This window comes from Peromyscus eremicus, chromosome 14 (genome assembly GCF_949786415.1).
Source record: "Peromyscus eremicus chromosome 14, PerEre_H2_v1, whole genome shotgun sequence".
Taxonomy (NCBI): Eukaryota; Metazoa; Chordata; class Mammalia; order Rodentia; family Cricetidae; genus Peromyscus; species Peromyscus eremicus.
In genome coordinates, this window is record NC_081430.1 from 23,487,846 (window position 1) to 23,514,275 (window position 26,430).

At 43.3% G+C, this 26,430-nt stretch overlaps 1 protein-coding gene across 6 annotated transcripts in view; it reads left to right on the forward strand.

Annotated features, from left to right (window-relative positions):
- The window catches only part of Npas3 (neuronal PAS domain protein 3), an 839,001-nt gene that overhangs the window by 381,046 nt on the left and 431,525 nt on the right, over window positions 1-26,430 (forward strand). For 4 of the 6 annotated variants that reach the window (XM_059279250.1, XM_059279251.1, XM_059279252.1 and 1 more), the window contains one exon: window positions 23,417-23,493. In XM_059279250.1, the coding sequence (XP_059135233.1) occupies window positions 23,417-23,493 (77 nt within the window). Of the gene's footprint in view, window positions 1-23,410; window positions 23,494-26,430 lie in introns of all 6 variants that reach the window. The other 2 variants (XM_059279248.1, XM_059279254.1) reach the window with 1 other exon arrangement.

Below are 26,430 nucleotides of genomic sequence, written 5' to 3' on the forward strand. Positions count from 1 at the left end.
GCATGTGAGTATGAGTCAGGGTTTCTTTTGTGGGCTCTTCCATTCACTTCTTCCTTAATTTCTTTTCATGGTGTCCAACCTTGCAGTATAACCCCACTTGGGCTAATTTCACTCCATGTGTCTTCTTTAGAAGCCATCCCTCACTCCTTCCTCTTCCCACATACCATGTCGCTCCAGGGTGAAGCTTGAATTAATGGATGCAAGGGAATCTCAAGTTTGAGAGGCCTCTGAAATACTTTTCACTGAATCAATTCCATGAAAAATTTTAAATGTCTCAACAATGAGAGGCTGTCTTGGTTTATGTTACTCAAAGTCCTGTTCAGGGTTTAAGAGACTGTCAGCTGGGTCAGCTTGGTTGCTTCTGGTTGCAGATGATAGAACACGCAACCTAATTATTGCATGTACGCGAAGCCCCTGGGGAGGCAGTGGCAGTGACCAGGACCACAGGTCTTTGCTTTTTTTGTTCATTGTATTTGCCTTTCCCATGTAAGATTTGTCACCTCATGCAGACAAATGTTTCCTGGACACTTCACGTCTTTTGTTGGTACATATGACCATGCTCCCATGCTTAGAAGGAGCCCAAATATGTGGAAATGGAATTGTTGTGAATAATTTCGAGCCAGTTATTAATTTCTTAGAAATTCTTAGAAAAAGATTTTTTCTGAACTAGTAGTAGTGTTTATCAAATGGCAGGTAAAGTGAACCAAAACAAAAACCTGGTTCCTTTTGTGTGGAGATGCAAATTAATCCAATCATCTGGAAGATTTCAGTAAAAACCAAGAAAGGTTAGGTTTGTGCACAGCTGTCCTCTAGTTCCCAATGCTAATCTGAATAGCAAAGGTGGAATTTATTTGATCTTAGAATTGTCAGCACCTACGTTTATCAGTAAACCGGTGACTTCATTTGTAGGCAGATCTCTTTCAACACAATGGCGTCTGTCTCTTGCTATGTTGTGAATACACAAGAGCCATGGTGTAGCTAGTTCTGTAGCTTTCTCCAAGTTCCATTGCAGCTGCCTCAGTCCAGAAGCCTTTGCTTTCCAGACAAACGGGGGCGGCATGTCTCTCCTTGTTGCTAAGCACGTCATCCTCAGTGCCCACGTCCACTGAGTCTCTAGCATATAGTGGATGACTAGGACATTTTCACCATACATAAACGGCCTTAGGAATGTGGGGTGATACCCTACACCCTAGTTTTTAGCTCACCTATACAGTTCATTGAAATAATCAAACACATTTTCCATCCAGTAGCTCCTTTCACAACTGAAAAGTATGTTTTTATGGCACTTTCCATAAGTCAGTGACCAGTTTACTCTCACCTCCCTGGGCAGGCTCTGAGCCCAGTCTCCTTCACTTTATGCCACTATGAAGTCCCCTGAAGGAAGAGTCAGTCACAGTTTAGTGTTATTCCCGCGTGACTCTGTGAAGTCAGGTATCACCTGCTTCCCCCGCCTCCCAGAGGCGCATGTGGAACAGGAGAGTACCCAGAGCAGTGAAGGGCAAAGGTAAGCAGAGAAATGACCAGAAGAAATCATGCACAAGTTCTGGTGCAATTCCCTCCTTCCTCCCTCTCTTATTTGTCCAAGTAGTTAAGGAAAATGTTATGGGGACGTGGGAGAGGCGTGTGGCAATGGAGCATGTCCAGGATACCCGTTTCTCCAAAAGGAACATCAGGGATGACTAATTTTTTTTTTTTTTCCGACAGTACAACCCAGCAAACTAAAATAAACATAAACTTAGCACGGGCATACACTCTCTTCTCAACTTAGCCATTACAAGATGGCGCTTTCCCAAAAGATGTGAGCCAAGTGAGAGCAGCTCGGGCATGGGAGGACCTGGCTTCCGGAACATAAACATCAGATTGCTGTCGGTCCTCATTTGCAGATGCAATTCAAAAAAAGAATCCGGAAGAGTCCGGTCAGGGATGTTAGGAAAGCTTTTTATTGTGATCCTAGGCAAAACTTTATTATGCCAGAAAGGAGCCAGGAGTATTTAGTAAAAATTGTAGCCGACAGGAAAATAAAGGCAGTTTACACTTACAGCTAAAAGATATGAGGTCAAGAGCCCTTCTATGTATCTTTCCTTTCAGAGTGTGCTATATTTAGCTCATGAATGAGAAGAAATTGACATCCTTGAAGTTAGCTTCCTTCTCTTGTATTCACAGAACCCGGGTTAGCCAATGGAAGAATGGGGAATTAAGAAAGCTTTTTTTTTTTTTTACTCCTCCTGAAAATATATGAGCCCCTGGAATTAGCATAAGGATGAATACACAGGTTAAGACACAACCTGCCCTCTGCTGGGGCCATGAGTTTCCCCCTGGTGCTTACATCTCCATTGAACACTTAAACAGCGGAATCTTGTAGGATGCTTGCTTGTGGAATCTCATTTCATTCTTCCCTAGCCACTCTCAGTTGCTTGAAATTAATCATTATCATCATCAGGGATTTAGTTGTGGAAAGACTTTGAGATATATAGAAATGTTGAATCAGAATTGGTATAATTTCAGCTGTGATCACTGCCCTCAAACAATTGGAATCTACTGGAAAGCATTAAAAACAATGGTATATAGTTTGCTGTGTAGAAAGCCAGTGCATTCTTTCTTGGGGGGAATGTAAATGAAACTCTGGTTCTTGGGATTTTCATAAACCCCGTGTCCTCATCATGGAACCAGTGATAGAATGGATCATGATTTCATGCGTCATATTTCCTGGGAGCCAAGTGCCTGATGGTCCCCAGGCAGGGGAAGGAATATCTTCACCTTTCCTTAGCACGAGTGTGGTGCTGGGAAACTTGCTGAAATAGGCTGAAATTATTAGAATATTTTCTCATTGGTGTGCTTTTTTCACCTGCCAGGGATGCTCCCTGAGGCTCACAGGACCGTAGTGGTCCTAAGGTTGTTCTGTATCCCCATCCTAATTCCACTGTGGAGGATAAGGGGGAGAAGATACCCTCATTACCCTGAAAGAATTCCATGTTCAAAAGTGATCTTTGCCTCTGCATTATCAGAATTCCAATCCTGTTGGCATAGCTCCGTTCCCTTGGGGATTAAAAGGAATGCACACTGGTGACATCAATTCATGCTGCTTCATGAGCTATGAAGTCTTTTCCCCCCTACACAGAAAATTTACTTTCTAACAAGTATGTTTGCTAAATCAGACACATTTTGAATAGGTTATTCAGATTTTTTTTTTTCAGATACTGTAGCAAAAAGCAAAGGAGGAAAAAAAAAAACATGTGTATTTGGGAAGATTAGTTAAAGATACCTATTGGCATTTTGGGTTGTAAGTATGAACAGTCACAATAAAGGAAATTTCAAGCAAGGTCTTAAGCATAGGCTAGAAGGACAGTCTGGAATATATCTGAAGAGCTCAGAGCAGGGCAAGATGTCTTCCAACTACCCATGCTGCCTGGGTGAGGGGTGGGGGTGGGGGGGTCACTAGATGATACTGGAATGACAGGGTTTGCATGAACTAAATTCAGATTGACAGGTAGTCTGAGCCAAGAGAATAGCGTAACAAAGACCCTGGAAGGCTAGTGAGGAACAGCCGGTCCTCCTGAGAGATCCCTGATTCTCAAGAGTTCTTCTACAGTAGGAGAGGAGTGGATGGGAAATCAGCGCCTGAGTGTAGCATGACCACACTCTGCATCCTTGAATTCCCATAACAGCCCTCTACGTAAACACTTTGGAGAGGAGAAAAGCAAGGCTTGGCAGGACAAAGCAAGTTGCCTAGAGCCCCTGTCAGTAAATGGTAGATCCGTGGCTGCAATTTCAATCTGCCTGCTTCTTCTAGAACCTGGACTCTCCCCTGCAGTGTGGGGCCCTTCAGTGTGGGAAGAATTGGGGGTGAAGATGAAGAGATCAGTGAACAACATAGGCCGGGGTCAGTTCTAAGTTGGGCCTCATGCGCAGATAGATAGAGTTCTTTACACCCTACATTGATGGAGAAGCTGTTGACGCCAGTTTTCAGGAACGTAACAGCGTGATTTAGCAGACCTTCCGAGGAGAGAGGGCTAGTAATGGAATACCTCATTTGGAAACTATTAGTACAAATGACTTATTTTTAGCCAAATTTAGGTCATTTAGAAACAGAGTGAGTTATGTTTTTGAAAAATGGATCTTGTTTTCTGAAGAGTAAAATGTGGCTAAATTCTTTTGTAAAGTCCCCTGTGTTCAGATGGTAGCTCACTATTTCCACTCATTCCTGGGCCTGGCAGCCACGCCCAGGCTGCAATGCCCCTTTGGGTCTCTGAAGTTGCATACGGAGTGTTCTTCCTCATATCATTTTGCGATGCTTTATCTGTCTTGATACAGGTACATGCCTTTTGGTCACACAGGAGGTATTCAGAATTACACTTTAAATTTTTTAAGATTATTATTTCACATATTGGGTGTTCCATGTGGATGTGTGTATGCCGAGGTCAGGGGAAAGCAGAGGCAGGTGCTGCCTTCCTACCATGTGGGTTCTGAAAATAAGGCTCAGGTCTTCGGACTTGGTATACTGTGGGCACCTTTACCAGCTGGGCGGTTTGATGGGCCCCAGAATTCTGGTTTTGTTTTGGGGGAGAGATATAGTTGGGTGTCTCTAAAGGGACACAATGTATATTCAGGCCCTGCTGCCTGCCAACCGTGTACTCTGCCGCTGATGATGCTTTTTGTCTCCTCTCATTGCCCATGAGCACTTTATTTATTTATTTATTTATTTATTTATTGAGTCTTTTGAGACAGGGTTTCTCTGTGTAGCAGCTCTGGCTTTTTTTTTTTTTTTTGGATCTTGCTTTGTAGACCAGTCTGGCCTCGAACTCACAGAGAGCGGCCTCTGCCTTCCAGAGTGTTGTGATAAAAGATGCGCGCCACCATGACCAGGGGCCTATGATCACTTTTAACCAAGAGTGACTACTGGCAAATGAAGAAACCAAAATCTGTGTAAGTGTTCTTGGCAGATTTTTGCTCCAGCACATTGGGGAGCGTGGTTTCAGTAAAATGCATTTGGGGAATTATCTGTCACCTTTCTTATTAGTTAAGCCATGTCTATGATGCTGATGAGAAAGAATCTGCATTCCTGTGCCCTAGGGCTTCCTCCTTTGTCCCTAACATGTCCCTCCACCTCTTTCTTCCTCCCCTTTGTCACCAGTGACCCCCATGTGCTTGCTCCCTTGTGTGTGTGTGTGTGTGTGTGTGTGTGTGTGTGTGTGTGCGTGTGCGCGCGCACATGTGGTTCTCTCTCTGTCTCTGTCTTTCTGTCTCTGTCTCTGTCTCAAATCCAGGGCCTCATGAACACTTGTCATGTGCTCAAGCACCTAACCATATCCCCAGATTGGTTAGGTAAAGATTTTAGTAAAAAATATAACCTTACTTCCTGCCTTATTCAAATTGCTCAAACAACAGATTTATTCAGACATGGAACTAGGAGGATGGGATCCTAAATTCAGACGGGGCTACCAAGGCCACAGGTATCATCAGCTCCTTCCCATGGTAAAATGATTTTGTTCACTTGTGTACGTGAAGTAACGTAAATACACGTGGCTCTCCATATCCTCAGGCTCTTTGTCCATGAATTCACCCAAACGCAGAATAAAATATTTGAAAAACCATTTATGTCAGTCATAAACATGTGAGCTCACTTCTTGTCATTCCCTTAAATGATACAGTATAGCAATTGTTTACACGGTATTTACATTTTTAGCTCTTGTAGGTAACTTAGGGCATAAAGCATACAGGAGCACGTGTGAAAATTGGCCGTCAGTACTGCCCGTATTACACAGGGCATGTTACCAAGTGTTTATACCTAAGAGGTCCCTGAATCTGAGGGTCCTCCCTGGATGCCCAGGTCCGCCTGTATATGCAGCCGAACCCAATGACTGCATACTGTCATCCACAAGCTTACTGACTGACAAATCCTCCAGCAGTCAGAGCCATACCAACCATGGGGGCTTTTGTTTATTTTTGGATGTCTCTCATATTCAAATTCTAAGTGGTGATTTTTCATCATTAAAGAGGTTTGCAAACATCATTATAATTATTTTTGCCCATAAACTAAATTTTTTTTTTTTTGGTTTGTTTGAAAACTGTTCTGATTGAAGATGTTTCCTTTTTCTGTCATTGGCCAGTCAACTTTGTTAGTTATGAAGCCAAATCATTTTCTATGGTGTGAGTCACTTGCTATTAGACGCCTTTTGAGTGGAATTGAATTTGTCCTTCTCCCTCGCTGGTGGGAATATGAGCTTGCTGTGTTGGGCGCCCGCACAAAGGGAGGGAGGCCGCTGGTGGCGTAACTGGAGGGAAGAACTTTCTAGCCTTTTGTACAGCTTCTGAGCAGAGTAGTTGAAGGGCAGGCTTTGCTGCAGCGAAAGAGAGAGGCATTTACCCTTCCGGTAGGCAGATCTCACAGCCCAGGTCCTTTGACACATGACTGCCTGTAGGAGAGCATGAAGCCAGTGTTTACTGCTGGTTCTTGCGTGTTAAACAGCCCTCTCCTGCTTTTTATTGTGCCATTAATTGCGCTTAATGCAGCTGCGTTTCTCATACGCTTGGCTAGGCTCTGAAAATTAAGTAGAAGGTACTTTGTTATAAAATTCACTGTAATGAGCTCTGGTGGGACAGGGTCTGTTAAGTTCGAAATCACCTCAGGCCATTTCTAAAGGACTTCTTCAAATATTTCACATCTATAAAAGTTTGTTACTAGATAAATAGCCATGGTGGGGGGTTAGAGCCGACAGAAAGGAAGCCTCGTTCCTCCTCCGTGCCCCTTTGGATAAAATATGGATGTCTTGAATATTTGAGAATAGTGTTTGTTTTCTCCAGCCTTCTCTGCCTGGAGTATTTGCTGCCTCCCAACTTTTAGGCTGCCAGTCCACGGACTCAGGTTCAGCGTTTCACACCCTCGCTCTATGACAGAGATACAGCTGTTTCCCTTCCTTTTGAATTTAATTCATACATAGAAGGAGAATAAATATAGGACCACCCTCTGGGTGTACATAAATTGGTTCGAGACAGGGTCACACCTCTAAGCACGAAAGCCCTGCCGAGACAGCTGTAACTATTAGCCAATTAGTTTCATGTTTCCACTGCTGGCCAGGGCCGGAAACAGATCCTCGGTACCTGGTTAGAAGCCCCTTTAAACAGCAGTGCTTCCCCCCAGCGTTCCCGGCCTAGGTGACTGACTGCAGTAATGCTTTGTGCCTAATAAAATTTCAGATGGCCTAATTTACCGGGTAGCTTTACCAAAACATCCAAGTAATGCCTACATACTCATTAGGGACAGGTCCAGAACGCGGTCCCTTGGGACTGATTTGCAAATGCTCGCTGGGATCAGCTTCGCTGAGCTTCAGATGGGTTTCTGAAGCCCCGGCACCAATCAGGTAGAGGATCCTCGATGGGTTTAGTGCAGCAATTTATCTGAGTTTTGTAGTTAAAGTTTGAGCATGAGGTAATTAGAGCCCTCCACGCTTGAAATTCATGAACCTTATTCCCTCTTTAATAGACTCCATGCGAGCTTGCCAAGCTCTGTTTGACTGACATATATGGAGACTTGGTTAAAAAGCCTCTGGTCAAAATGTAGTTTAAAAAAAAAAATCACCCTTTCACGTAAAATATAATAATAAAAATTTAATTCACAATCACTTTATTTTTTTATTTTTAGCTTTTACATGTGTAAATGGAGTTTTCTACCTGCTTTTGCCTTTCCCAGTCATCCCTTTAGAAATATTTGCTAGTCAATGGTCAAATAGCCACAGCTAAACAGTGCCACACACACAGATGGACCTGGCAGCTGACCAGACATGACCAATCCCGGCCCACCGACAGGGGACCGGATGCTTGGTCTGCTTGCTTTATACTACTGTGTATTTCTCTGGACAGAAAGTAGAAGCCAGCCTCTGGGCCGTGACCATGTTTGTGCAGTAGGAGTGTTCACACACCTCCACTCACCCCCACTTACCCCCCCCCCACAAGTTTAGGTGATTTAGTCAAACCACCCAGTACCCACCATCTTTAATTTTTAGAAATGGGACACAGTAAGTGGAAAATTTTAAGTATGTGCATAAGTACAGTGCATGGACATATGTACACATAAATGTGTGTACACCCCCAGACAACCACAGACACCAGCTTCACCTTTACTTTCAAGAAAGATTATTTTGCTAAAGATCTGTAGTAGAATATCAGATACTCTGTCTCTAATAACCATTTCATGGTTCCTATTTGTGACAGAGGGTATGACCTGTGATTGATGCTGTAAAATCCACAGGGTTATTTTTTAAGTGACAAATGGACACATACCTTTGTAGGGGAAGGGAATTCAATTAGTGAATGCCTCTTAAGCACTCAGTCAAGTATAGTGGGTACTTGGCACATCATAGCTCATTTAATTATTTAACAAAGTGCTAAAATGGAAATTCATAAGTTTATCTTTCTGGTTACTATTATTTCTCTGAGATTTTTTTTCTAATTGGCCCAATATCACACACAACATAGTAAGTCATAGGAAAGTGCTGTTTATGCATAAGCACACTGGTAGCTTTCTTTAATTCTTCATATCAGAAGCCTTTGTCAGCACCCAATATTATTTGCTCTAAGGAGATTAAAAAGTCAGATAGAACTGGCATTGCTTTGTTGGGTATGTGCTTGAAAGCTGTCACAAACCCTGGCATTTGACCTTGCAATGACTGTTTTTGACAGGGTGTTAGTGTCTCAGTATACAGAGTGGAGACGCTAATACTGGGATATCAGCAGTGTCTTATCTGGGCTCACTAACTCGTAAACAGTAGAGCTGTTAGGAGAAATAAAGGTAAGGTTCATGACTTGAGGAGTTGGGCTTTTTATAAATTACAACTGCCTCCTCAACTTTTTCGGTACTCCTAAAAAATTGTAAGTATGGATTAGTGAGAATTTCAAGGTCCTAGGAAGGACATTGCAGAGGTTGAAGCTGAAACTCGGTTGGCACTGTAGGAGCTCTGCCCTGCGGAAAATGAAATCGGTACACGAGTTGAACAATCCTAAGGCATACCGTGAGCTAATTTCTTCCCAGCTGTGGGCGGGAGTCTGGAGACGCAGGCGAAAGAGCGAGGATGCCACAAACGAAGAAAACCAAAGTTGGTCCGAGAAGGATGGTGACTGAGTTCAAATGGCCTCAGAGCAGGCTGTGTAGAGAGAATTGGAGGAGAATGCACTAAGGGGGAAGCCAGTGTTGCTTCCTGAATCCCGATGATGAGGGTTCTAGACACAATAGTTTTGGAAATTAGAGAAAAACTCTTTCTCGACTTCAGCAGAGGTGAAGCACTTGTGTCCAAGAATGGATTCTCAGGAGATGATGCCTTCTGTCCCACCCAGGACAATCCCAGATTTGTTCCTTCATTGGCCTAATCTAAAGTCATTAAATAACTCAAGAAGAGTGTGAGCTAATGCTTTACCCTTTGAGTTGCCTTTCCCAACAGATGAAGTGCTCTGTTTCCTTGATTACTTAATATTCTTTTAGTTCACACCTGGGTGTTTTAATAATCTCTTCCAACATTTGGCTGTGGGTGTTTGACAGTTCTTGGCTGGAAGGAAATAATACTTATTGGTTTTGTGATTCAGGATTTGTAGGGACTCCAAAAGCAATTGTAGGTCACGCCTCTATTTATGGCATGTAAAACTTTTGCCATGGCAAAAGATACAATGACAGAGAAACTTGGGGCCTATTGAACCAGGAGAGAACATCTGTGAATGAGTGAAATGCTCAGCTGTATTGGTAGCACATGAAGTAAGGGGAAACCTCAAAACAGCATTATAGCAAACTGGAGTCTTGCATTTTTGTGGCATTTTGGGCATCATTATAAATTCACATGTAAGGGGTTTCATGCCTTTGTGAAACTGGCAGGAAATACACTTCATGAGTGGAGACCAGGGTCATTGGCTGAGTTTCCTGTACACACAGTGGAGAAGGAACCGTGAGGCAGATCAGAAATAGTAACCTTGCACTATAGCCACCAACAAAATGGAGTCTATGTTAGTTACCTTTCTATCGCCGTGTGAAAACACCATAACCAAGACAATTTACAGAAGAAAGGTGATTTGGGGTTATAGTTCCAGAGGGAGCTCTGCATCCTGCAGCAGGAGGCAGGCTTGGGAGCAGACACAGCAAGCTGCGGGCTCACATGGCCAACAGCAAGCATGAAGCAGAGAGAGTAAACTGGGGCTGTCATGAGCCTTTGAGCACTCCAAGCCCATCCCGAAGTGACATACTTCCTTCAGTGAGGCCACACCTCCTAAACATACCAGATAGGGCCACCAACTGGGGACCAGGTATTCAAACATTTGAGCCTGTAGGGGCCATTGTCATTCACACCATCACAGAGTCATGGGGTGAGGGGGGGGCGGGGCGGAGTACAGGCGTTCCTGGGGAACCATGCTACCTTGAGTTTAGATGTAGCCAGGAAGCTTCCTATGGCCTAGCCTACTCATGAGCCCAGATACTAGATTTTTGTGTTATTTAACTTTCAACTAGAAGAACTTCTGAGGTTGAACTCTCTTCCAGGATGGCTGGGCCGCTGCACTGTGGAACACTGCTTTTGTACATTCCACTTACAAAGTCACAATATGTATTTAGAACTAAAAACTAACAGTGTGTTGCCTGTTTGTCAAGTTCTCATAAACCCCAAGGAATGTCACCATTTCTGTAGATGGTTTTGCTTCTCTCTCTCATGGCTTTGGCTATTTTTTTCTCTCTCTTTGAAGATGTAAACAGTCTAGTCACTTTATTATTTATTTGTGTTTGTTTGTTTATTTGGTGTATGTATGGGTTTGGTTGAGGGGAGGGTACATGTGTGCACATGCATGTGTGTGGGGAGACCAGAGATGGCATTGGGTATCTCCTTCTACTACTCCCTACCTTACTTTTTGAGAAATGGTCACTCACTGAACCTGAAGCTTGCTGATTGGGACAGATAGGCTCCTAATGACTTCCAAGGACCTCCTCCCATTCCATCTCTTCAGTGCTAAGACTATAGGTGTGTGCCACTCTGCCTGGCTTTTTATGTGGGTATTAGGGGCATGAGCTCTACCCTGTCCACATGCATATGCAGCAGGTACTTCACAGACTATGTCATCTACCAAGACCCTGTCCAGTCACTTGTATTTTTATGGTGGTGGGTGGTGTGTGTGGATGCATGTGTGCTCTATCATGGTTTTCCCTCCCCTGGAGATGCTAATGACTTGCAGTCAAGTAATCATCTCTCAGTAAAAACTCAATCTTGAATCTCAGGCCCATTGAACATCATGATTGAGCAAATCTTGAAGACCTCTCCCATTCAGCAGCCCATGTTCTCCCTAGCACCTCTTCCCTTCTGAAATTACCTGTCACGGGGGGCGGGGGGGGGGTGCTTGCTACCCCAGACCCCTAGAACTCATACTAATGCTTTAACCTTATTGATCCCAAAGCCATCTTAGCCCCACCTGTTAAATACCACAGAACTTAACCTCTCTTCTACAGTCTTGCTCACTTATGGAGGCTGCACCTTCCCATGTCCTGCCTAGACTTTGCAATGGCAACGTTTTCAGCCTGCTTCCAAACACACTCCTCTCCCCTCCCTCCCCTGCTAATATAATACAGTCCAGGTCTTCCCCCACCATCCAATCCTGCTCAGACTTTCTGAGGGAATCTCCAAATCTTTGTGAAGGCTGGGATGCCCTTTGCAATATTTGTGAGGCAGTCTGTGACTGAGGTGGCAGACAGGTGATGCCCTCTGCCATGGCTTCCCCTGTACATGAATCTCCCATATCTCAGTCATTTTATTCCTTTCTTTGCATACAATCTTCTCTCTACCTCGCCGCCCCCCCCCCCATTGCCACCAATAAAAACATGGCTTTGTTTGCCTGGAAATATTTGTGATCATTTGCAACCCAACTATTTCTTATCTGTTTACATCTTTAACTTCACTGGAGGTGGGTGTTCCTTCTGAACTCTACCAAGTCACCCTTTCCTCTCCTCTTCTCTCCTAGGCTTTATATTCCTTGAGAGGGCTACTTCCTTGTCATATTTTAGAACCTGACAAGCTTCTCAAATGTTGGGACCATTAGATCTGCTTCCTCTTTAGCTGGATACTAGTATCATGTCGCTACTTGAATATTATGTTCTTGCAGGGGCCTTCTCTGACCGCCCTACCCGTTCATAGGTTCCTGTAAGCATTTTCCTTTACTACGTTTCCCACTCTTCTTTAGCCTCTGTCTCTTATACAGGTGTTCACGTGTTAAGATTGCCACTGTGGTATGGCTTCCCCACATGAATGCAGAGCCATTTGTCCCACTTATTCAGTCTTTGATGGCCCATCATTCCCTGGCACTTAGTAGGCCTTCAGTATGCACTCACATGAATGATTGACTTACGTTCTTTCCGGCTAACATAATGCCTGGCCCAGAGCAAATCCTTAATGAAGGTGTGTGAAAAGAATCCACACGGTGGCCTGAATTCCCATGTTTGAACCTACCACACTGAGGAGACCCCTGACTTCTGGAAAGGGAAGCAAGGCAGCTGAGGGATGAATTAAAATGACTGGCTAGTGGCAAAGTCCATCCTCATCAGAATTCTAGTTCTGTTGCTCAGTGCGGATTTTTGGCAAGTGATGAAGATTCTTTTTCAGAAAATGCTGATTGATTGCACAGTTGTCCCCACTTCATTTGCAAACCTTCATTATCTCTTTTTCCTTTCCTCCCTCTGTCTGCATTTAGAAGGGGCGGAGCTGCGGATAATTCCACAAGGCAATTTTTGTGAATAAACTCACTAACTGGCTGCTTCTTTCAGTCTCCCAGTCTCCGAGCAGAATACAAGTGTCTGCTCTCGCTGGAGATGCTGGCTCTGAGCCTCCTTGCATTCATTCATTTGGTTACTTACTCATTCATCCAGGGAATCAGTTATTCCACCCTGCTGATGGTGCAGGGTCTATGTGAATATTTGATTCTTGTCTGAAGCAAGAGTTCTTGACATGAGACCCATGGCTGGCTTTCTCTGGAAGTTTCCATCATTGCCTGGACAAAGCTTTGTGTTTTAATTTTGTGTTTGGAGGAGGGTTTGTTAAACAGCTTTGTTATTCAGAGAAAGAAATGCTAGAAACCTCCAGAACCTTTCTCTAAAGGCTTGAGGTCAGCCTTGAATCTAAGCAACAGGTCAAGTTTTCTTAATGTTTCATGGGAGTGATGACTATCCAAATATATCTGCCTATGCTGCCCTGGTTCCAAGCCTGGCTGTATTATGAACCTGTTAGCCAGTCTGCATACTCCAAATGGTGTTCATCTCTCCAGTTTCCTTTTAAACTTCACCCAACTTTGAGGCTTCTGGAAATCTGGGGATCTTCTGTTAATCAGACTCACACCCAGTTACCACTGAGAACCCTGCAGTCTTTGTTTAGGTGAAATCCAAGGGAAGGTGGTGGGACAGAAGAACTGTTTTTGGTTTCTAGCAGTGGTGGCGGTATGTGTTTACCTAATCAAATTATGTCGGAGGCATTCAGCATCATAAAGTGAATGCCAATTAGGGCTGGAACAGGGCATGAGTGACTCCTTCAAGGGAAAACTCAGTGGGCAGTTGCTGATACTTGGCTCTTTGCCCGAGTGTGTGGGAAATGTTTGTGCTGGTTTGAGACCCTGATTGCAGTTAGCGCCACAGGGTGGGTGGTGACACGGTAGCTATGATATCATACTTTAGGAAAAGCGGGAGCAGGTGACAACATACATGGAAAAATCCCTACTCTTCCCATTACATTCTGGATAAAGATAGTCCACAGGAGAATTGTCTTCAGCTCTGGCCTCAGCTTTCAGTAGGAGAAGTGAATGCTGTGTGCTGAGCTATCCCATGGGGTGGCTATCCTGCTGGGGACTCTTCATTCATTCACTATTTATTTTGTTCCTTCTGTGCTCTGGGCCCCATTCTGACCGCTAGACTTTTAATAACATAACAGAAGCCCTCTGGCTTGTGAAGGTAAGAGCTAGTGAGGGGACATCTATTATGCGAATAAGTTACAGGGAGATTCAAGTTGGGTGGGGCACATTGTCCTCACGATTGCTCTAAGAGGCATTGACTGTTTTGACCAAAGAGATTGAGGTCCCTGGAGCCTAATTTCTCAGTAAGACCCAGCTAGTTTGGGATAAACAGAATTTAACACTGCATTTGATTGACTCCAGAGCCCAAACCCTTGCTTCTGTGTGAAGCTGCCTCCCAGTAATAGGAACCCTCCCAGCGAACCCCCTCCCCCGGCAGAGGGGATAGGCAGCCTCTGGAAATGAGTCAGACATCCCATATAAGGTACCCGAGTCAACCCTGTACAACACTGGTATGGTAGTCTGGTAAGTGATTCAGTTGCCTCACACAGTACTGAGCCGAATGCCACAATGGGATTGTGTGCTCTGCAGACTACGATGGAAGCGGTGGTGTGGAACTGGTGTAGAAAGTAAAATTGTTGGGGTTGTAGGGTTGTCTCCCAGCACTGAGTGTTCGTTGGTCCTTCGGGGTGACTGTTGAGCTGCAGTGAAGAGTCTCAGGAAGGCTGGAGTATAGTGGAGGTCCAACCCTGCCGGTGTCTGATGGGGTGGCAGTCCATGGGCGATGTAGCTTAAAGAAAAGAACAGGGAGCAGACAAGGTGATGCGGCCCTAACCTGCCATGTACTGCTGTTGCCTTTATGTCTGACAGTGGACCCCAGAGGCCTGACCACTGTAGTTCATCTGTCATGCGACCTCACTGCAGACTTCTCTTTCTCCCACTCCCCCATCCTGGCTTCATTTACCCATTTACTGCATTGTATTCCTTTGCCCATCTGTCTCCACATAGTATTCTGTTTCTCTGGAGAGTCGGCATGGTACCTTCTAGTTTGTATGCATTTTAACACAATGCCTGGGCGCAGCAGAGAGACTCAACAAATACTTTGCATAGATGCTTTTACCTTCTTTTAGAAATGGGAATGGAGACTTGCAATTAGGTCAACGAGGCTAGTGTCTTTCGTACCTCAAGCCTCTATTGAGTTATCGTAGGAGAATGGGTGAGCGTTGGAAATGGATCAGAGTGACCTCAAGAGAACGTGCAGATGATCTTTGACCCAGCCTTCCCTGGCCCAAAGCTTTGTGAACTGATGGTTCCTTTGGCAGAGAAAAAAAGTTACTCAGCATGCTGCCAGGCATTGATGTGGCCCAATAGCCAGAGGGAAAAGGAGGAGCAAGAGACTGGAAGGGAGAGAGAGGAGAAGGAAAGGATGGAGGAATACATGAATGAAAAGAGAAAGCAGAGAGGACGGGAGACATTGCCTTCTTTTTCCCACAGAAGAAAACAAGTTGCTTCCTACAGATCTGAGGTGTCTTTATCCCCCTTTATGGCCTGGGAAACCCAGAGGCCCATGACTATTAGATGAGAGTCGTGAGGGTGTGCCTGGCTTACCTCAGTATTTGGAGCAGATGGCGTAAAAGTCATCACATAAAGCTTTGGGATCAGATTGAGAGAAAGAAGGCAACTGTTGGGGCCTCTTTGTTTACCAGCCATGCAGCTAGCACAGGCTGACTGATTGGTAGTGGCCACCCCTCTGACTGGCATCTGTCTGGTGCCAGGAGGTTAGGAGGAGCTGCAGCTGGGAAGCGGCACTCTTAGAAAGACTGTTTGCAAACTGAGAGGACAAGAATCTCACCGCCCGACCGCCCCCCCCCCCCCCCGAAGGGAGAGCACCAAACCTGACTCCTGTAAAAAGTTTACAGTCTGAAAAATAATTTCAGTGTGTTCACGGAAGGTGCTTCCCTCCAACCAAAGGACAAGCTCATGCTGTATTCAAATCCCCGAAGTGGGCATCTTCTTTGTTTTCCTTTGGAGAGCTATGGGTCAAGGAAGATGTGATACCTTCCTGTGAGGGTTGCTGTGCCACACACCTGGAGCAGGTGGTCTGTAGCATGGTGTGCTCCTGAGGAGTTTACACATGATGAGAGACCTGTCTAAACTACAGCCTGATGTTTGTACAGGAAACTGAGGAACGGTCTGTCAGGATGGCGTGTAGGCCTCTAGCTGTCCACAGGACCCATATGCTCTCCCAACACATGTGTCTGCATCCCTCAGGGAACTCTGTCTGGGTCACTGTCAGGTCCTGAGTCAGGAAGAATGCCTGTCTCCCAGAGAGGCTCAAGGTGTATTTGCTACAATATCCCTGAGCTAGAATAAATGAGTTCATATTATCCTGCTGAGTTCATATGCAATCAAACTCAAGAGCCTGTCTCCTGTTTCTTCATCCTGTTGCCCCTTTATAACTTCCCCCAAGTTGAGAGCAACCCAACACTTGCTGTATCTCTGGGAATCTACAGGGAGGAATTGGTTGTTGGTTTGACTGATTTTTTTAACCTTGTATTTATTTAGAAACACTAATTTCCTCCATTGTATGAAGGAATTGAATTGTTAACTCTAATACATCCAAAAGCAAGTTTATGAAGCCAATAAATACACCCAGAAACATTGTGATTTCTTTTAAGTAGTTCTGGACTAAAGTCCTTGATAAACAGTACCATGTGTACATTGTGTATGTATGCTTATTTTAGTTACACATGCAGTTGTTTTAAAATAATTAAGAAAGTGAAATTGTAGTGAGTGAGTGATGAGTACAATTTATCAAAAAAAGTTCTCTTAGAATTTATAGCAATTATTTTGGGAGTCTTAGAAAGATAAAGCATGATCTTGAGCCAGGCTATGGTTGCACACACCATTGATCCCAGCACTTGGGAGGCAGAGGCAGGGCAGATCTCTGAGTTTGAGGCCAGCCTGGTCTACAGAGAGAGTGCCAGAATAGCCAGGGCTACACAGAGAAACCCTGTTTCAAAATAAAACAAACACAAACAAACAAACAAAACCCATGATCTTGAAGGGTTGCTCCTCTCTCGTATCCCCTGGCATCTCTAAAGGAACCTGTCATGTACCTCACACCCTGGGGCTCAGCCCAGCTGTGGACCATGCCTGTGTTTCCCCGAGGATATGTCCTCACAGACTTTGATGGTGAAGGGCACCCTGAGGTGCTATCACTCCAAACACTGCTTCAGCTACTGCCTTAAGAATTCCATTGTCAAGGGGAAACGTAGTAGGTTCTGCCATCAAATGCTGACCACCCTATAAGTGACCTTATGAGGACCTTACAATGAGCGATCCATGTAGGAACCCCCAGATTGTTAGGCAAAGGCCATTTTATCATCTTGTTAGTTAGAGGAGTTGTAATGCCTACCAAGGAACTCTTATTTCCTCCATTGGAAATGAGAAGGGAGGTGCGGGAAGTGAATATTTTAACGGGAGCCTTTCCACCACAATGAAGCTGTAATTTGTTGATGATCAAGTATAGGAAAACCTGGTGAAGAGAGACAGGGAATTTGGATGCCGTTTCACACTTCATACTATGCCATTTTGACACGGAAAATCGCAAGCAGTTTTGCAAGCATCATAGGAATAGAGTCAGTTCTTGAAGTGAGAAGTAGAACCATTCTCCTCACTAGCCAGGCCTGTTGAACACGGGCATTTTCCTGATGCTGTGGTGGTTGGAAGCAAACCATGCATGGTTTCTTTCCTCCCAGTTCAGCCACCCATTGGTAAGCACTAAAACCTCCAGCCATGCTGTCCCTCATTCTCTCAGTGCACTCAACCCATACTTAAATTTCCCCAATGCATTCAATCCATACTTAAAATGTGGAAGAAATTTAAATGTGTTGCATCAGAGAGCTTTCCAATTAGCATAAGACTGCTTAAAGTTTCAATTATTTCCTTATGATTAAATATCTCTTTTTCCTGGATTGATAGTACTCTATAATGTGTGATAGGTTCTGGGATTCAGATTATGAACTCTAAAAAAAAAAATTGAAATGTGAATTTAAAAATAAGTTCCAGCATATAGGGAGAGTTTTCTTCTTGTAATTATTTTTAATTTTTTTAAGGTTTATTTATTTTATTTCATTTCATATGCATGAGTATTTGTTCTATATGTACATATGTTCATCCCAAGCATGCCTGGTGCCAGTGAAGGCCGGAAGAGAGCATCAGATCCTCTGGAACTGGAGTTATAGATGGTTTTGACCTACCATGTGGGTGTTGAGAACCAAACCTGGGTCCTCTGCTAGAACAGCAAGTGTTCTAAACCACAGAGCTATGTTTCTAGCCCCTTATTTTTATTTTATTATTATTATTATTATTATTATTACTATTATTATTATTATTGAGACAGAGTCTCTCTATGTAGCCTTGGCTATCCTGACACTCACTATATAGAACAGGTTGGCCTCAAACTCAGAGATCTTTCTGCTTCTGCCTCCAGAGTGCTAGGATTAAAGGTTTGTACCACCATGCCCAGCTCTTGTAATTATTTTCAGTTGGACCTTCAAATACCTGATTAACAGTGCAGTAACTATTTTTCTTCTCTGACCTAAACTTTAAATGGCAGCAACTAATCTTGGTGAGAGCACTTTGGTAGAACCTTCTGAGTATTAGTTTTCAGTATTTGCCAGATGTGTAGGCTGAGAATACCACGTGTTTTCCACAGTGTACCCGGCCTTTCAGTTGCAGCTTTAGTTATAGCTCTGCTGTGAGTTAATCTGGTACTAAGCCCTGTTCCCATGCCTTTTCTCCAAACTGGTAATTCCTTGTGTGTAAGGAATACTCAAAACACCAAAGAGGTTAGTGAAATGGAAAAGGTTGTAGACCCTGGGTAGAACTGTGTGGGCTACATTCAGACTTAGAATTTGGTCTAATATTACAGGAAGATGTGGAATTTCTCAATAGTCACACAGTTAAGACAGGACCCCCCACACACACACACACACACATCTGTACCTTATAAACTATTATAGACCCTGAGAAAAGTTTTTCTGGCTTCCCTGACCCTCCAGTGTGGGCCACTAATTGAGATTCTTTAAGGGAAACCCCTTTTCTGTTCCTGGTAGCCATAGAAAGACTCATTAAGCATTCTGTCCTTCATTCTCTCCCAGACCCTGGCTTTGCTGAGCCCAAGTGCTACAGCTCAGGGAGTGAGGTCTGCAGATGCCTTTAAGTTTGCCCTTTGGGCCTCCCTTCCCCTAAACTCAGTGTGGGAACAGAGATTGCTCCATGCATGAAGGATTCAGAGGGCAGCCTTGGGAGGTGGCCAGGCAAAAAGCTGGCCTTTTCTCCAGGTGGGGGGATCCATTCTTATGAGGTTGCCAGGAGAACTTAAGGGCAGCATTGGCTTGGGAGCTGGGTCGCTGAATGAGGAAGTGGGGTGAGATTGACTTCAAGTGATCTTCTTGTCATCCAAAGCCTACTTTTCCCTGTGCGACACTCTTCACGGTGGAAGACCTTTCTCCTTTCTTGAGTGAACCCTTCTTTGGCAGCAGGCTCTCTGCAGCTCTCTGCCTGTGGTTGCCCCTTGCATTATGAACTGTGCTGGTGAGGGCCCTGCATGCAGAGGGCTGGGAAGGAAAAGGGCAAAGCAGGCCTCGAGGCAGCCAGAGCCCAGGACTTCTCTCCTTTCATTATGTGTATCTCCTGAGCTGTCCTGTTTCTACTTCTAATGGATTCTTCCATGGCAAGTTGACCTTTTGGCTGAATAGGTCAAACCCCCACTGAGTGCTAACCCCCAGCCTTCCTCACTTTATCCCTGGAGGCATGGAGCACCAGTTCAGAACGTGACTGGGCAGGTGGGGTATATTTTTGACAGAGGGTTGTTTTTTATTGCACGGAATTAATTCTTAGGGACCGCCATGTGTGGTTATAGCAGGGTCCAGAGGAGAATATTTTGGCTGACATTCTCGAGGGGCAAAACTAATTTTTTAAGTCTGTGTTTTAAACTGGTTTCCCTGGATGCCTTCTACCTTCTGATGAGAGCTGGGCCAAGTGCCTCGTCCTCACAGCTTCTCACATCACTAGGGATTTCTGAAACATAAGACCAGGATTTCCTAAGCCAGGATTTCCTAAGCTAATTTCTTTGAAAAAAAAAAAATGCTTTCCCCTGTACATGTCTTCCTTTTAAAAGCTCTAAAACTCTGGGTGCTTCCTTTTCAACCTTTATAAAATATGAGATAATGGTGCTTTTTAAGGATAATTTTATGCTGGGCCCAGTCTTTTTTTTTTTTTTTTTTTTTTTTTTTGGTTTTTCGAGACAGGGTTTCTCTGTGTAGCTTTGCGCCTTTCCTGGAACTCACTTGGTAGCCCAGGCTGGCCTCGAACTCACAGAGATCCGCCTGGCTCTGCCTCCTGAGTGCTGGGATTAAAGGTGTGCGCCACCACCACCCGTCCTGGGCCCAGTCTTAAGCAACAGATTTTCTTGTATTTGTTAACTGAGTCCCAACACTAGTCCCCACTTCCTAGCTAGAGATTTTCAGCATCCAGTGGGCACTTAAGCAGATATTGAGTAGAGTTTTAAGTTGAAGTATATGGTGTGCTTGCTTTCTTTGAACAGTTTGTATATGCTGTTCAGACTATTCATCTCTCCTTTCTGTGAGTTAGTGGCAGTCTTCACAGACAATGGAAAGTAGTCTCCATTTATTTAGTAATGTTCTGCTTATGAGTGTTTTTATTAATTTAGTGCTCTTTCAATTTCAAAAAGTAGTCACTTAACTAAATAAACTGATAAATGAAGTTTATCAGCAGGTGGAATGAAAAAAAGTCTAGTACCTTGGCACTGTTGTGTGGGAGCTACCAAAGGAACTTGGAAAGTGTAACCTTTTGGAAGCGAAGAGACAGGGCCATATTCACAAAGCAGGTTACCATGCTAAAGACAGTAGACCTCACTGAGGTCATGCTCTTTAGTCCTCTTGGCATTCATGATACTCTGCAGACACAGTGATATTAATGCAGGAAAAAACAGAATAACTGTTTCCATTGTCCCAGCATTATAAGTCTACCAGTTCTCAAAATGGAGAGTACCAAAGGAGATGTGCAGGAGAAGTCCATATTTAACATCTATTCAGTTACCAATAATGCCAGAGTTAAAGCAGGGCTCCTACCAGGGGCGTAATGGGCTCCTGTTTAACATATTTATGTTGGCTGTAAAATTAGGAGCTGTCATTACAGCCCCACATCACCTGCATAAGTGCAAAACAGATAAATCAAGAGGAGTTCCAGCGTCATAAAAACGCCATTGAGTAGAATAGCATGAAACCACTTCCAGAATACTGGGATATTGTGCTAGCGTGTGCTGGGATGCACGCGGAGGCTTCCGGAGGATTTGGAGAACAAAGAATAACTGCTTGGGTCAGAGTCAAGGATGTGAGACCTGATGAAGACATCCTTTTGTAGAACAACCTGAGCACTGGTGAAGGAAAGGCAGGAAGAGAAAGGCCAGCGGAAGCCAGGCTTGCATAATCCCTGCGCGTTATTCAAGACAACTGTTTCTGGGGCTTCTAGAAACATTTGAGCTGCCATCTGCTGTTGCTAGAGCTTGCCTTGTGGGCCTTCTAGTAAATAAAGGCTTCCTTACATTCCCTGGGAAGCTGGAGGGCTCTCTAAAGTCACTGGCTCTGGCACTTTCAGTCCCACCTTATTGAGTTATTCATAGAATACTTTCTGTTATCTGAAGTCCAACATTAATCCTACTTTAAATGGCATGCAGTTATTTATTTCACGGCTTGTGATCGAAAATCTCCCCAAATTCTGAACTATTAATAAACTCTGAATCATAATTACTGCCTCTAAAAGGGAGTGGACATTTTAGAAGTTTTTCTGCTCTTCCCTTCTCCCTCCTAAAAACCACCCATCCCCATAATCTTAAAAAAAAAAAAAAAAAAGCTGCAGATTTTATTCATGTGGGATCATTCACACCAAGCTACCATAATGTGCAATTAGCACTCTAGAGACTGAAAACAGTATTCAGCAAGACAGCTGCATTATCAAAAATGCCAAAGGAGTTTTGAAGGGAGTAATGTGCATGTTAGAATAGAAAATTAATCAGAAGCACATGCACACACATACACAGCAGTGCTACTTAAATGTATTTAAATATGAAAAAGTAAAATCCTATGTCTGCACCTATGATAAAGATTAATCTCAGCAAAGAAATGAGGTTTCTCCCCATTTGAAAATTATTAGTTGTATGTTTTACTTCTGAAGGAAACAGGGATATGGGACTCGAGTTTCCACCTGGAATATTTTTTAATAATCATCACTCTTCAATTATATTTTATACATTTTTCCATTGAGAAAATGTCTCCTTCCCTTCTCTCTTGTAGCAATAATGGCACTTGGCGCTCATGCTATTTCCAAAGTGCCTTTCAGATGTGTCTTCTTGGTAATTAGAGTAGGCTTCCTGTGTCTACACGGCACAGTAATTGTGTGCATTTGTGTTGCAACCCTACTCAGCTCTCGTTAGGAGCGATTGGTGTGGCAACCAAAAGGAAGTGGCATTCCTCTAGTACTGATTGACAGAACTGTCTTGTCCATCAGCTGAAAGAGGCTTTAGCTGTGAGGAAGCAAGGGCTTTCGACTTTGTTTCCTCTTAGTACCTGAGTGTGAAGAAGCAGGACGATCATGGAGAATCTTTCTTGTCAGAAACGTAGAAAAGCTCTAAACATGTCCTTTCTTAAAACTCTGTAGAGCAAACAGGTGTTTACAGTACTTGAGACTCTAGAAGAAAGAATAAGCACCCCATAGAACAGCAGGCTGGCACTGTAGATTTAAAATACTGGAAAGGAAGGACCCTCAGTTCTGGGTTCCATCCACGCTGTGTCAGAAGTGCATGTGTGTTATGAGGTCTCTTGGAGTGGCAGGTGCCACCCAGCAGGCTGCCCCTTGGGAAGGAGAACAGTGATGATTGGCATCTCCAGACCAGAGACAGCCACTGATGAAAGTGTGTGCTGACCAGGGTCCATCTGAACTGCTTGCTGGCTTTGTAGAATAGTCACATGAGCACTCAGAGATACGGAAGCCACTCTGCTTGACACATCACACCAGTGTAAATGCCCCTTAAAGAAACTCTGTCCTCTGACACATGACTCTTTGTAAGTTGTGATGAACTTACATATTAAAAAATACTAGATGTGTCCTGTTTGGGATTTTGGAGTTTATCTTGCTCTAGCATGGAGTGGGGGTTGGGACTATTGCTACTTATACTTAAAAAAGAGCAATGTCATAGTTTATAGAAAAACTATATTCACTTGTTCTGAAGAAATATGAACATTTGTGTGTTTTTACCTCAGTATAGGAAAAACTGTCTAAAATTTTAAGTCTGGAGTGTTTTGAGTTTTTGGTTATTTGTTTGAAGTTTGTAGATACTGATATTCAGACGAAGCTTTTACTTAGGTTCAAACAGCTCAGGACCCAAAGGGACAGTGGGTAGTGTTTCTTCCAGAACTCACTGGTGCTGTAAGAGAGTGGTAATGCAAATGGAGAGAGATTAAGCTGAAAATCTGACATCAGAACTCCAACTCAATTGTTTTTCTTCTTCTTCTCTCTCTCTCTCTTTTCTTTCAAGTTATAGGTGCACCGCGAAGGAGAAGCCCCAGCGCACTAGCCATTGAAGTGTTTGAAGCACATCTGGGAAGCCACATTTTGCAGGTACCCCTAAAACATCTTCCTTCCGTCTTACCAAGAAAATCTCATATTTGTAATCTTCTTGTCCGTGTTTTTATTTTTTGATACATATTTGATTACTGTTACTTTATCTTGGAATTCACAAATTCTTATGAATTTGTTTTTTTTTCCTTTTTAGAAAGCCATTCCCTGAGAGAAAATTAATGAGAAAGGGAGGGCAAGTATTATCTGTGCTGTGATAATTTAGATGAATTGTACTCAGCTGATGCACAGTGTGTAGTGACGGGCTGTTCCCAGAGTGATCATGTGTGTGTCCTCTGAGCTACATATTGCTTTCCAAAGAGCAGAGTTTTGTTGTGAAAGTGCTGTGGCATTTGTGTGTGTGTGTCGTCAAACTTCAGTTCTTTGCTTGAGTTTGTATTTGTTAAATGCTTCCAGTCCCAATGTTTGCCTCCTCAAATTAGAAAATTGCTTAGTGTGAATTTTTAAGCCCCTATTTAAGTAAGGGGCTCTAATAATAATTGGTTTTGCTGGCACATTTCATGATAAATAAATGGAAAAGGTACTAGGATGAGGCTGTAGTTCTCTGGTGCAGAAGAAAATCCATCCCTGGCTCAGCATTTTACTTAACTATCTTACTACCATCTTAAGATTATACCATCTGTTTATTGCGTCCACCTTTACCCTTGGATCACTGTTCCACGTTGTCCAGAATAACGTTTAGAAGATGTTGTGATGCTTTCTAGATTCTTATCCATTCAGAGCTAAGCAAAGGAATAGCCAGAAGATGACCCTAAGTAGCGTTAGATCTAGAAGGTTATCCCCCTAAATTTTGTACACTAGGAATACATTCTAGATTTTTTCTTGAGAAAAGTCAGGTCTAGTCACAGCTGTTAGTTCTCTAGCCCCTTGACTGATAGCTTGGGAATCCCCCCCACCCCCGCCATGTGTGTTCAAAGGAAATATTCTCCATCTCCACCTAGATTTACCAAGTCTACTGGGTCAAGGAAAGAAATGTGTTCTCTCACAGGCCTCCTGCAAGAATTTTGTTGTGTGAAAAATCATAGCCTACAATTGAAAATTTAAGGCACTGCAGTGTCTTGCCTTAATTTTGCCAGAATATTCTGTTTCTGATTCTCATTAAAATCTATTATCTCAGAAGGGGTATTTCTTGAGCCGCTATAATGGAAGCTACATACATATTTAGAGTTACCTTCACAATAACTCCATGTTCATTTTAAGGATACAGAAAGGATCACATTTCTCTTTAGACCTTCTGATTTTTATCTTTTTCTTTCCTGTACATGATTTGTTCAGGATTGGGATCTCTATTACATGTTCTATATAGACTGGAACAAATATATTATTGGATTCTTTTGTGATACAGGGCTATTGCTACTTAGATTCTGGTACATTCAGTCTTATACTTAGTCAATAAGAGAGTAGTTCAGACAGTAGCTCTAGATTATTGTTTTCTGAGTTCAAAGTCCGTTACAGGGGTGTAATTTAGAAGTTGCAATATTTTAAAACTAATGGAACATGTAAGAGTTTGGACTGATTGCAATTTGGTGTAAACACCTCATATAGGGAGAATATCCCAAATATCTGCTCAACACCATGCTTTACTTAGAGAACAGAGGCTTGAAGAGGAGACTGTTGGTTTCTCATTACTTTTGGTTGGTTTATATTGTCCTTAGACACCAGACTATAAGAGAAGCCTTTATAGCTGGGTATTACTTGGGGGAGACTGAGCACAGTCATGAGCATGACCTAGAAATCATGTTACATGAAGAGCAGCAAAGAACCCAGAGAAACTGGAGAACACATAACTTAAAGAGGACAGTACTACCCTGTCTGTGTATTGGAAGAACTCAATAAAGCAATACTATACTGACAGTGTCCTCAGAGCTTAGTGGGGAAAAGGTAATGAATGCAGATTAAAGTTAAAAAAAAAAAAAACACTCTCTTATCATAAAGGTCCCAGATACACCTGACCACATGTGAACTGTTTGGAGATATTGGCTTTAAGGGGATAGATGGGTGGCTTGATAAATACCATCAAGGCAAGATACTCAAGCACAGGTGAATTATCGGATCTTGAAATTGCCTTGGAAATGAGAGCTTCTCATATCATTTGATTTTAACACAGTGGTTGTGAGTGGAAGAACAATGTAAGGGTCTGTGCAGAAATTTACAATACTAGACTTAGGGTGGTCATAGCAAGAAGAGCCCTTGTCAAGTTCTCTTTAGTTATCTGCCCAATTAGCAAGGAAATCCTCTCATCCACAGATGAGTGTCAGTACCACAGCCAACAAAGTATCAATGCTGCAAAAGCTTAAGATGGCTTCATATATTTCGTTTTGAAAAGATCTCTGGTAGACTCATGGATTGGTGGAATCTGGAGAGAGGTACTTCCTTTCTGACCCTTCCATCCCATGCAAATAGTTGACAAAACCTCCAGCATTCAGATGATAGGTCTGATCCCTGACCTTATGATTTATAGTAATTGACCATCCCACCAGAGTTTCAAACATTGAACAGGAATACAAAATTCACTACATGGAGCTGTTGTTTTGAATTAGCTTACATTCATTTAAAGGAAGGAAATAAGCTTCATAAAATGAGAAATGTTACAGTGGTTGAGTATGGTAGGAATCTGAACGAGCCAAGTTCTAATTTGCCCATAAGACATCAAAGATGGGATCTCAAAGTTGTTGATAAATGAGCAGTTTATTAGGCAGAGACAGCAGAATAACATTCCAACCAAAGGCAACATGAGAGGCAAAGAGATCTAGGCAAATGCTCGTAGGCCTCATTTGAAGAACTGTTGTGATGTTTGATATGATGGTCGGCTCACTTGACCAGGAAGCGCATGAGTGGTGAAGGTGGAGAAATCATGCACACCATGTGTTACCAGGCTACTGAGCTAACCTGGGAGGTGCAAGTTCCATTCTCTAAATA